Source organism: Ochlerotatus camptorhynchus, unplaced genomic scaffold (assembly GCF_037179485.1).
Source record: "Ochlerotatus camptorhynchus isolate MF236.1 unplaced genomic scaffold, CSIRO-AGI_Acam_v1.1 ptg000550l, whole genome shotgun sequence".
NCBI classification, from domain to species: Eukaryota; Metazoa; Arthropoda; class Insecta; order Diptera; family Culicidae; genus Ochlerotatus; species Ochlerotatus camptorhynchus.
Window position 1 is genome coordinate 4,640,259 of NW_027041033.1, and position 12,600 is coordinate 4,652,858.

Consider the following 12,600-nt stretch of genomic DNA (forward strand, 5'->3'; position numbering starts at 1 on the left):
GCTCAGTCGTGTGTGACACTTGCGGAGCCACAAATCAGTAATGCTTGAATTTATATTTTAAACAGCAGTAGTTCTAGGTTAGTATTGGGTACCAATTACCCGTGGCGGGCTCGAGGTTAATGGGTACCGTGCCGATTCAAATTTCGGACACTTAAACTCGAATTTCGGACACTTTTAAAAGTTGATTATCTCGGTCGAATATGATCCACATGTCTTGTAAATTTTAAATTTTTTTGACTAGTGCCCTCCACGAACATCTAACATTATTACTTTGTTTCTAACTGGATGTAATATTTAATTAAAAATGAAAGTGTCCGAAATTTGAATCGTCCGAAATTTGAATCGGAACGGTAACTTGTTTAACAATAACTTCTGGGAAAAAAATTGAACGACAAAGTCGCTGACTAATTTCTTTAGATTGCCGTTCACTTTTTTTTTACCTGAATATGCACCGAAAACGAGTTATTCCCATAGTTGAAGATGCTAGTCTCAAATAACAGACTGTAGTGGTAATTTTTATACGATAGATGGAGTAGATGAAAGCATAGAGTTGATAGTTCCGTTAGATTATGGCAGTGTGAAGATTGCATATAGATATTAGAATAGCGAGCTAGAACAACTTTTAAGGAAGGTACAAATCGGTTTTTTCATCTCTCTTTACCAAACTCCCCCTTTGGAGAGGGATGGTGAGGGGTGTCCCCCCCCCCCGCCACCACTGGCAAAAAGGGATGAAAACCGACCCGCTCAAGTACCAATTGTGTGTTTGAAACAGTTCTACCGATTTTTACCGCACCCTCACCATCCCTCTCCAAAGGGGGAGTTTGGTAAAGAGAGATGAAAAAACCGATTTGTACCTTCCTTAAAAGTTGTTCTAGCTCGCTATTCTAATATCTATATGCAATCTTCACACTGCCGTACTCTAACGGAACTATCAACTCTATGCTTTCATCTACTCCATCTATCGTATAAAAATTACCACTACAGTCTGTTATTTGAAACTAGCATCTTCAACTATGTAAATCGTTGACTTCACGTAGAAGTAATACTAAAAAACATATAGTCAGAGTTATTCCCACTTCTCTCAATTTCTATGTGGGGATTTTTATCACTTCCTACCAACGGAACAGCGCCATCTCTGTGGAAAATGGCCGGACGATATAATTAATTCCTTAGAAATTTTCTTCCAATTTTTGTTTTCTAAAATTGAAGTAAAATATAAGTTTTACGTTTTTATAACAAATGAACAAAATCTCTACTCATTTGGCTAATGGTTTTTAAAAATACAGCAGTTTGAACAAGGGTGCTCAAAATAGAAGAAGTTTACTGAAATTGCTCAAACTTCCAGACAGACTTAATCAATCAAGCCCCATACAGTAAAACTTTAAATATTTGAATAATCAGCAGTAAATATTTCAGGAATTTTAAAGCATGTCCAGAAAAATAACACCTCTTTGAACTTTTTAGAGAAAAAAAAAACAAAATCTGGACCTATTTTTTCGTACCTTCATTCATTACACCATGTGAGCTTTAATTTTTATCGTAGTACGAGTTGATTCCATGCTTGGTTTTCTCGGCCTTCGGGTTAAGTCCAAGATCTCTTAAAATATCAAGGCCTTAAAGTTTCTAACTCCAAGTCCAAGATCTAGAAAACATTCAAAGCGCCAAAATCCCAGAATTAGAAGAAGGAAGTTTTGGATCTAGAAAATTTCTCACGTTCCCTAATCTTCTCGCTAATCCTCCCTCCTTTAAGTCCGGAGTATTTAATTTTAAATAAAATACCTAGAAGATTTTCCTAAATCCAGGATTTCTATACATGAAATCTTAAAAAATTTAAGCCACAGAATTTTTTTTTCATACGTTAAATCTTGATCCTTTTTCTGTGTCCAGGATCTCGAAATGTTTTATGGAAAAATTAAATTCTTCTATAATTTATTCCATAATACTCTTGAAAATATTCTGCAGAACACTTTCTGAATTCACCTGCAATGCTGTGAATAATTCTGACAATTCTCCGAAAAATACTCCTGAAAAAAAAACATTTGCAGTACTCTCCTGAAAAGTCCATGGATTAACCTTAGGAATTCCTTTTAAGTTCTGCTCAGAATTCCCTTTAATTATTTGAAATGCTCCTCATAATTTCCTTGGAATCTATTTTTGATTTTTCTATAAATTATCATCGGAATATCCTTGGAATACTCCTCGGAATTCCTTAGACATTTTCCTTAAAATTTTGTTGGAACTATCCTCGGAATTCAGAAAGCACTTCCCTTTTTCTTAAAACTCTGTTGGAATACTCCTTAGAAGATTTATTTTCAGTATTATTGTTCTTAAAAATTAAAACCTCAAATTACATTTATTACATTGTATTATTTTTTTATTATTGAGATTTGGATGGTAATCATTTCCAAGTTAATTTGCATTTTACATTAAAATGCATAAATGTTTTAAAATATTGTTCCTGAAAAGCTAGGTCGCTTTTATTCAATAGAATCTCATAATGTAAGCGACTGGGTTCGATTCATTTTCCGGGTTGGAAAATTTCTCGTCTTCCTTGGGTTACAGTCATAGAAAGATATAAAGCTCTCAATTAAAATGTGGAAGTGCTTCAAAAAATATTAAGGTCGATGCCATAGCGAGAGCGAAGAGAAGCGAAGAGGTGAGCAAAGCGTTGAAATGAATGTAAGGAATAATAATATCAGTAATGGGAATCTCCATTATTCCTTACATTCTTTTCAGCGCTTCGCTCGCTTCTTCGCTTCGCTATGGAATCGACTTAAATAGGGAGGAGCCAAAAAGCAATAAGCTTGAAATGCCATGTAGGAGTAATGCACATTTAGTAGTAGGGTAGAGCACTACTTCGTCATAATCGCCCAATTCCGTTCTATCGATCAGAAAAGATCAATAATATCAATGATTCCACCATGCACAAATCAATAATAGGTTTGTTCAGGTGCGTTAGTTCATTAGCTACAGAATAAATCCTATTAGAGTGCATTGTATGAATATTTACGCTCATTGTTCTCAAAACAAAAGAAGCGCTCCTAGCGAATCCCCTTTTTCTACGTTTATCTGTTGGACGAAGAAAATCTAATGGCGTTTCAATGCGTTAGGACGGAATTGAAACTCGTAGAACGAATTTAGAATCAAGAAGCTGTATTAGATTTTAAACAATATCTCAACAATTTGTGACTCTTTATCAAATCCAATGGTACGTATGGAAAGGTGAATAAATGTAGAATTCATCTTTGAGAGAAATTTAACCATGTTTTGTTCAAACCCTTTAAAAAAGGAGGTAAAGCGCGGGTTGTGCTTAGTAGGACGGAAATTAGATCGAAACCCCTATTTTTAAGCAATGAAAACAGTTTTTTTATTTGTTGTGGATTAGTATTTGAAGTCGCGGATTTCTTCGCGGATCAAATTTTGAAAATCTTGTAAGGAGCAGGTATTGCTGATGTGTCTGACGTTCTGGACGCTACTACCTTGAAAAACCTGGAACAAACTTTATCTTCCTCGTTATTAATTTTTATTCATTGAACATAATAATTCTGGAGGGGATTTACCTTCAATAACAACATACATACTGTAACTTGATTTTTTCGGTTCTGAGACAAGGATTAGAAAAAAATCTGGACCTAATAAAAAATCAAACTTGAACAAATTTCCAAAAATCTGGAACGAAAATAAATATTTCTGACGTCTGACATTGAATATTTTCCGATAACCTAGTTTTTTTTTAAATAAGGGACTTGCAAAGTTTTACAGCTTATTGACTTTAATGCATTGATTTGATAATAATTTCCAAGGATTTCGGAATTCAAAGGAGATATGGATTTTAATCAAACAATATATTTTAATTGAACAAATTCAGCAAAACTATTCCATTTTTTTTCAAAATTCAAAGATTGCTCAATTTTGGTCAAAAACACGGGTTTTTATACTGGCAGTCACACCTTCAAAGCATGCTACCCATGTAAAGCATGCCTTCTACCTCTTGGTGCGCTAGTGTTCACAAAAATAATATGGAGCCACTATTCGATTCGAAGTTCCATTTCTGTGACAAATGTTTATAATAGATTTGCGATCTTTGATAAAGTTGTTCTGCACAGTTTTTCCAATCTAAATCTTAGCTTTGGTTCAAATTTTAATTTTTTTTAGTTTTGACAAGCATATGAATAGCTTTGTTCCGTTTTCCTTATATTTTTCTACGCAAAATTTTAAAGATCGCCCATAAATGCAGATCATAAGGAAATTTGTTCAAATTTGGAACAGTTGTTAAGGATCTCAATACAGATCGAAAGCGCCATTCAAACTTGACCCACCTTAATGTACATAATAGAATAATGTGTGCTGCACTTGTTCAAATAAAATATATTGTTTGATTCAAATCCATTATATCACAATATATCTTTGAGATTTTTTGAGGAATTCTGGTTTATTTGATGGTCATTTTGAATAATTGATGGCATTTTGCGCTCACTTGCGCATTTTTTTAGAAAATTAATTCATTAATTTTTGTTCAGTACTCTAAAACAGGGTGCCGACTATCAGGGAAATCAGGGAATATCAGGGAATTATTTTTTTGCCTGGAAAATCAGGGAATCTCAGGGAATTTTATTCAAATTCAGGGAATTTTTCGTAATCAGATTATATATTTTAGCTTGGCTCACCTCGCTAGTTTCATACAATTTAATTAGAGTAAAGTGGGGCAAGAGTATGCATTTAGTTTTAAAATTAATGTATCTTTTTCGCCATAACATCAAATTTTATCACTGAGGCTGTGCTCCATTTGGTGAATTTTCACTTAAATTTGACACTTAGAAAATAAATTAAGAATCCCTGTCAAAATTGATTCCTTGTCTGTCAGAAATAAGTCTGCTGGAATAATAGGTTTATTTAAAAAAATTCATCAGTCAAATTTAAATGAAAATTCACCAAATGGAACACATCCCACGAAACTTCACTCAAGACGTCAACTTAATTGGATGCAATCCCAGAGCGTTATTATTATTTTTTTTCCTGCTAGATTTCATTCCTGGCCCACTGTGCATTGCCAGTTTTATCAAGGTTTTAAAGCATTCTAAAAGTGTAAATCATGGTCTACAGAACCCTCACAAAACCAAATTGTGTTTAAATGCAACGTGGCAGGGTAGCGAAGCTTTCCCGCTTCCCCCTTTTTTTTAAATGCTAATTTAGTGCTTATTCCTAATTGTCTAAAATGTAACCAACTTTGAAGCATCCGTGTTATGCTCCACGATAACTGCACTACAAATTACCTGCCACGAGATCAAGCACCTATAGAACCAGGCAGCAAATTCCCTCGTCGTCGGAATCGATCCTCCCGTGCGGCGTGTGCAACCTAATTCAGGAACTACATGACACCATATTAATCTTTGGCTCGACTCTCCGCCATATGCACTATGCATATATGGTGCACGCACGATCACTATGCCGCTTCGATCATTGTACACACATTGTGTGTAGGTGCAGCCTGTTAATGACCAAAACAGACACTTTTGCTGCCGCGGCACAGCGCAGTCGACTTCCTTCTGTCCTTCATTGCGAGCGCAGCTCTGTTTGGGCCACCCTCGTCGGGTAAACTCCGATCTGATTTGATCACGCAGTTCAGCTACTCCTCCTGCTGCGTTCCGTTTGTTTGACCGCTGTTGCAAAATTCAGGTAACATTACATAAATCAATCACTGTCACTGTCCGTGCCTCCCCCAGCGTGGTGGTGTGCGCTCCCTTTGCACAGGACTCCGAATTATTTCGTCCGAAATGGACACAACTATTTTCTTAACGAAGTCGAATTAATTTGGTCCCCCTTTCTTCTCTCATTTTCAGAGCTTAAATTTCTTCGTATGTCAGAGTACCCAAACCGTCAACAGCAGCAGGGGAAGTTTGTGTTGTCGCAGCAGAATCAGTACCTCCTGAATCATCATCATAATCAAAACCATCAACAGCATCGTCCGCTCATCGTCAGCAAGCAAAACTCACCCATCCGTCGTCCATTGGCTTCCAACGCAAACTTCTGGCCCAATAACAACAACAACAACAGCAACAGTACTAATAATAACAACAACAACAACAACAATGTCCATACAACCACGCCGACGGGAACGTTCTCAGCAGGGCCAACGGCAGCTCACTGCTTCTTCGACGGTGGTGGCAACGAGGGTGACGACAGTCTGCTGAACGACGAGAATCTCAAAACCAACGTCCAGATCGTGCTGGACAATATCAATCGGAATTATCATGCTCTGCGGGAGCAAATATTGAGCAATCACCACAACAGTAATAATATCAACAATAACAACGGTAGCACCAATCACCAGGCTACCAGTAATACAGTAGCGCTACTGCAGAGACTGCAGAGCGTTAGTCAGCATTTGAAAAGGACTGTTACCGTCGGTCAACAGCAACCGGGCGTAGGCAAGATGGCAGCCACTAGTCCCGATTCGGATACCAACTGCAATCCGTACCTGCCGCCGCTGAGCTGCTCGATTGCCTCGTCGCAGGACTTCAGCCACGACTATTCGGACTACCAGTGGTTCATGGATTATGGGTGAGTGTTTAACGGTGGTCGAAACTTCTGTGTTAGGCGAAGACATTTTGTATTGATCGAATATTGCTACTGGGAATAGTTGGGCAATGCCACCCAGCGGAGAGTTAACGAATGAAGCAAAATAATTTTGGTTCGTATATAGTTTTCGAATAGGGCTTCTGTTCTAGGCTTTTACGCTTCTTTTGCGAGGGTTTTTTTGCCGGCTCTCAACTTAGTGCTCTAGATGCACTTCCACAGTTATTCGTTAGCTTTCTATGCCAACCAATGCATGAATTCTTATACCCGAGTAGATTGCAAATCGTTAAGAAAATTGGTTTTAAATTTTGTAATTGTATTTACATCGAAAAAACGATTTACTCTCACCCAAGACTGCGTGGTAAATTTAACGAACATAACGTCAACATCAGCATTGCACCCTACAATAGATCAGTGCACGGTCCCTAACCTCACTTTTTGCTTCCTATCATTTTGTCTGTGAGTAAAAGAGATGGCAACGAATGGGAGCCAAAACAAACCACCCAAAACTGTCAAAATTTACGGGAGAGGGAAGAGTGCCGCAAATCTTCGTGCACTGATCTATGAGGTTTTTTTTGCTTTTTCGATATTTACAAATTCAGCAACATTTGAAGGTTTTCGGTACCTCCCTCCTGTGTTCATTGCTCCTTACCGTCACAATAACATTTAAATGCATATTATAAAGGATAGAATTTCTTGGGGTACCAACGTAAACAAGCGTATAGTCCATTCTATATGCAAGAGTATTGATGGTCCGAAAGTGTGGATAACAATAACAAACCAACATTTTTGGTTAGAGCGAAAGTGAGGATAGCCAGGGGGTAAGTCACTCTGCCACCTTGTGTCTATGCTTATTGTGTTTCATGTGTGTTTTTGGGTGTCGGAAGGTGTTTCTGGGTGTTTCATCATGTTCACCGAGCTGTCAAAACTTCAACCGAAAAAAATATATTTACTGGCAACCATATCCTCAACCATAACAGAATGCTGATAATGGCAGATCCTCCTGCGGCTCCTTTGTTGTTATGCAGATGTGCAGATTTGTAATTGAAACGGGCATTGGCCCTCTCGCTGCAGGAGAAAGACGAAATGGGTGCCTAATATCAATATTATCACGTCCAGGGAACGGTCGAACCTTGGGTCGAACACAAGATTCTTGGTGGAGCGAAAAATGTGGAGTTCGAGAATCGGCAGGTCAAATACATGAGTGTCAGTGCTCATGCAGACGCGAAAGGCATCATGCAGCTGATCCAGTAGTGTGAACCTAAAGGATGAAGCTAAAAAGCCATCAGATCCGAAGCGTCATCAACGAAATCTTCAACAAATGTGGAATCAATCGTCACGTAATAAGGTAAACTTTATGTCGTTTAAGCATGGCATTCAAGCGTGACTCATGAAATGTAGTTTTAATGCTTGTTTTGTTCATTGTGAAGGTGAAAATTGACGATCCGGGACCAACCCTTCGAACAGTTGAGAACAAGGTACAATCTGCTAAACGAGCGCTTCGCGGGATGGACCGTATCGATGAATGAGAAGGGCTCAATCAATGTGAATTCGGTGAATATCAAGATCGAAGGCAACGTGCCGATAGCCGTACCACCGGGATTGGCTTCCGTTCCACCACCACCACCAGGCATTTCAACGAAGCATAACATGTGTAGCGTTTTGTGGGTTAATCAAGATGAAGATTTAAGAAACTACATCCTCGGCTTATTGCAAAGCCTCTAAACACAACAATTCGTACCTAGCGCAAGACGTTGTTGACTTTTCTAACAAATATAAATTTAATATGGAAGCCTAATAAAGCTGGTAGTAACTGGAAGTTTTTTTTTTTAACTGTTCCAGGTGCTTGTCACTCAATTCTCAAACGCATGCATTGGTTGACATAGAAAAAGCCCTTCATTCAGAGTTTTTCCTTGTGACCATCAAATTCGTCGTCTTGTTCCTCGGCGGATGCAATTCACGCCCTGACTCGCTCTTTTTTACGTGCTTTTAAAGCAGATTAATTCCATTTGTTCGCACAATATCCGCAAGATCCAGAATGCACAGGATCTTCCCCTCCATGAAACTAAACTCATGTGGTCGATCCGCGTACCTCCCATACAAGCTTTCGAGAGAAGGTCCACCAATGGCTGCCTTCTCTGCCACGTTCTGAGCCATCTCTCGCATATTTCTCTGAATGAATTCGTCGTAGATGTAAAACTACTGTTTATAAACATAACAATCGAATGCTTGATCGAATGTAAACAGTCATGAAAGTGGTGCCAGAATTAATAGAAAATTCTGGTGGAAGTGTGTTTGGAGTGTGTCGAACTGTGTTTTTGGAGTGTTAAACACAAGGTGGCAGAGTGAGTTACCCCTTGAGGATAGCAAACTAAACACTTGAAAATGGGATTACGCAAGTGTGCGAGTTATAAACATCAGAACGGTCAATTAAAATAAAAACCATACACTGTGTTAATCGTTCAAAATGTTGCGCAAGTGGACAAGGTACGACCATAGAGGTAACTCTAAGACAAGTAGGTCCCGAAGAAACGTGCTCAACTTTTTGGCTCATCTCTGGTACTATCTTCGGTCCCAAGCTTGTCGAATAACCAATAACCCCTCATTTTATCTGTCAAACTTTCATAGCGAATCAAAACAAACATTGCGTAGTACTAGAATCTTGACTAGAATAGGGTACGTTAATCGTTTGCTTGGGACCAATAGGCTACTAAAGTGGTGAGCCAATTTAAAATCGTTAGTTTCATATTGATTGTTGGTACGACTACCGAGAACTGACGCGAAGTTCTACCAACAATCAATACGAAACTAACGATTTTAAATTGGCTCACCACTTTAGTAGCCTATTGGTCCCAAGCAAACGATTAACGTACCCTATTCTAGTTGAAATTCTATTACTACACTATGTTTGTTTTGATTCGCTATGAAAGTTTGACAGATAACATCAGGGGTGTGTGGATTCATGCAGAACATGCAGGGGTGAGTGAAATAGCTTGGGACTGCTTGGGACCGTTGTTCTGGTACTGAGTGAGCCAAAAATAATAATGTTTTTCTTTGAGACCCAGTGGTCTTAGAGTTACCTCTATGGTTCTACCCCGCGAAACCGGGACTTTTCAGAATTTCCGAACCGAAAATGAATAAAACTTGTGGAACAAAAATGTCTGCTCTCAATTTCACTTTTATTTATATTACTGTAGATTGGCATCATTGAACTTCCAATGGCTTCAGTTGTCCAGTAATCTTCTCAGTTCCTCGTAGCTTCCCTAGTGAGTTGACCTTGAATCTGTAGACCCACGCTAGCTCTCGTTGCGAATTCTTAAAAGATGTATTTAGTTTCAGGAGATATTCTTCAACTTTCCAGTCCGATGCAGGTTTAACAGCAGCCGTAACCGCCGAAATTGCTCTTCTTTGCTTCGTTGTGTCTTCCGTAATGTGTACCGCTTCTGTACTTTCCTTCCAGATGTCTTCGTTGTCGTACAGGAGGGACGAACCAGTCCACCACAAATTGTGGTCAACCAGCTTTTTTGATAGCAAACCTCTAGATGCATAGTCAGCAGGATTTTCACTCGATGATATGTGATGCCACGAACTACGAGGCAGCAAATCTAATATCGCCGATGTCCGATTTGCCACAAAAGTTTTCCATTTCTTGGGATGCGACTTGAGCCATCCAAGCACAACGGTAGAATCCGTCCACACGTGAAAGGTAACATCCAAGTGATCCAATGATTCGAGAATCTGCTGCTTCATGAGCTCCACAAGAAGAACGGCAGCGTTTAATTCAAGCCGAAGAAGCGACACTTGCTGAATAGGATTAACCTTGGTTTTGCTCAATGCTGACATTGCCATCATTGGCTTTGGATCTGACGTACACCACTGCTGCATAGGCTGCTTCAGACGTGTCAGCAAATCCATGTAGCTATGCCGCTCCGTGGTGATTTACGATCCATCTTGGAATGCGGATGTTTTCGATTGATGCCAAACTTGCCTTGATGTTGTTCCACTCCTTGTTGATAACAGCTGGAAGTGGGTCATCCCATTGTAAGTCATTGTGGAATCGAAAAGCCAGGCTGAATCTGTAAGAAGTTGCCGCTTGGTGTTTGGCTTGTCGATGTCGAAATTCAACCGGAATCCGAAAGAGTCTGTACCTGGGTACCAATGAATACCCAGTGCTCTTACTGCAACCGCTTCCGATTGTAAATTAACAGGGACTGAAGATTGAGCCTCGGGTTGAGCAACGTTTGCATCCTCGTCCAGCAGCCAGGAATCATTTGCTGACCACTTCCGAAGATGGAAGCCTGCTTCCGATGTAATTCTAACGATGTCTTTTTTCAACGTGAGTGCGTCAGAGAGGAAATCATCAACATAAAAGTTTTCCTGAACTCGATCAGCTGCAACTGGAAACTGCGCACGGGCATCACGGGCAGCTTGTCGTAAGGATTCGATGACCAGAAATGACGCACATGAAGTCCCGCACGTAATTGTCAGCAACCGGTAATGTTCAATGGGCTTATCGGCTTCCGCTCTCCATACAGTACGCAAGTAATCAACATCGTATCCCCAATAAAGGCGAAAGCGTAGCTACGCAAACGAGTGAGGACGACAGGCAAGTCCTCGGTGACCTTCGGAGTTTCTCGTTCAAAGAAATTCCGAATGACGGTTGACACGAGCCGTCAAACACGACTCGCAATTTGGTTGTGACACTGTCTTGCCGCATGACACCGTGATGTGGAAGAAACTTTTCGTTAACCTCGTCGTCTGGAATCCTCTCCATGTGACCAAGATTAAAGTACTCAGTCATGAACTCACCGTACATCTTTTTGAAGTGTGGATCTCGAACGAATCTTCATCGCCTTCAGCCGCTGGATTGCTGCTGGCAGAGATTCATCTAATGCGGGTTTGCTTTCATCGAACGGTAAACGCACTATAAATCTACCAATTTCATATCGTCGATGCTTAGTATTAAAGAAATTCACTGCTTGCTGCTCCTCCTGTGTCAAAGGTTTCGGTCTGTTGACCTCTTCAACTTCCCAACATTTCCGAAGAACCTTGTCGATGTCCATATCCATGCTGAGACTGATGGTGGCCGTGTTGCAATTCACCTAGCTGGCGTCGAAAACTTGACCGGCAACAATCCATCCAAAAGTTTTTTTTTGCTTTATCAAAGATACTTTCAGCCTTTAGCTGGTTCGTCTCTTTGAAAGGAAGGGGCTCCCGGAGAGAGAAAATAAATAAATTACATAGTGTTTGAAACAGAGTTTAAGGATCTCAGAGTTCTGTGTCGATTGTTGTAACAGTAAGGAAGGTGAACGAAGTTGTGGTTAATTTCCTAGAGAGAGTCCATGTCCGTAGCTTGCGGGGTTGTCGTCGTTGTTCGTCCGTTGTCATGTCATTGTTCGTTGTGGAGTCCATCCAAAAGTTGAGTTGATCGCCACTACAAGTCCCGACACATCTTCCAAAATAGCCAAGAAAACATCAGCTCCGAGAATAATATCGATTCTGCCAGGCTTGTCAAAATGTGGGTCCGCTAACTGCAATGTTTCCAAACATTTTAGCCGTTCAAGATCCAATCACTGATTTGGTACGATCCGCGGGAACTTGGACAGCACATAAGCCTGTGATAAGTGATGCTTGTGAACCGTTGTCAATCATCACTCGTACTTCCTGGTACTGACCATCAACTCGCTTTACTCGTACTAAAGCCGTTGGTAGTAGGCCGATGACAACCGAAGAACAGCTGTGTTTTTGACGTTAGTCGTGCAGGACACCGCTGGCTCTGGGACGGGACTTGACAATCGGGTAGCGATTTCGAGCCAATTTGCTGTCAAATCCGAGCCAGTTTCTGATTGGTCGATTTGACAGTAGCAATCGTGGAATAAAAAGGACAGAGGGATCGCATCAATCTGGCTAGCAGTGATGCCGGAATCAATGTTGACGTGAATGGCATTGTTAATTTTTTTTATATTTGCGAAAGGAAAGTTGAAAAATTGAGTGCATTGCGTGTTTTAAGCGTTGGATATTGTT

The 12,600-nt window shown here is 40.0% G+C and overlaps 1 protein-coding gene across 3 annotated transcripts in view; it reads left to right on the forward strand.

Annotated features, from left to right (window-relative positions):
- The window catches only part of LOC135713306 (uncharacterized), a 170,906-nt gene that overhangs the window by 142,840 nt on the left and 15,466 nt on the right, over nucleotides 1–12,600 (forward strand). For all 3 annotated transcript variants that reach the window (XM_065236391.1, XM_065236389.1, XM_065236390.1), the window contains one exon: nucleotides 5,841–6,561. In XM_065236391.1, the coding sequence (XP_065092463.1) occupies nucleotides 5,858–6,561 (704 nt within the window). In that variant the 5' untranslated portion in view covers nucleotides 5,841–5,857. The remainder of the gene's footprint in view (nucleotides 1–5,840; nucleotides 6,562–12,600) is intronic.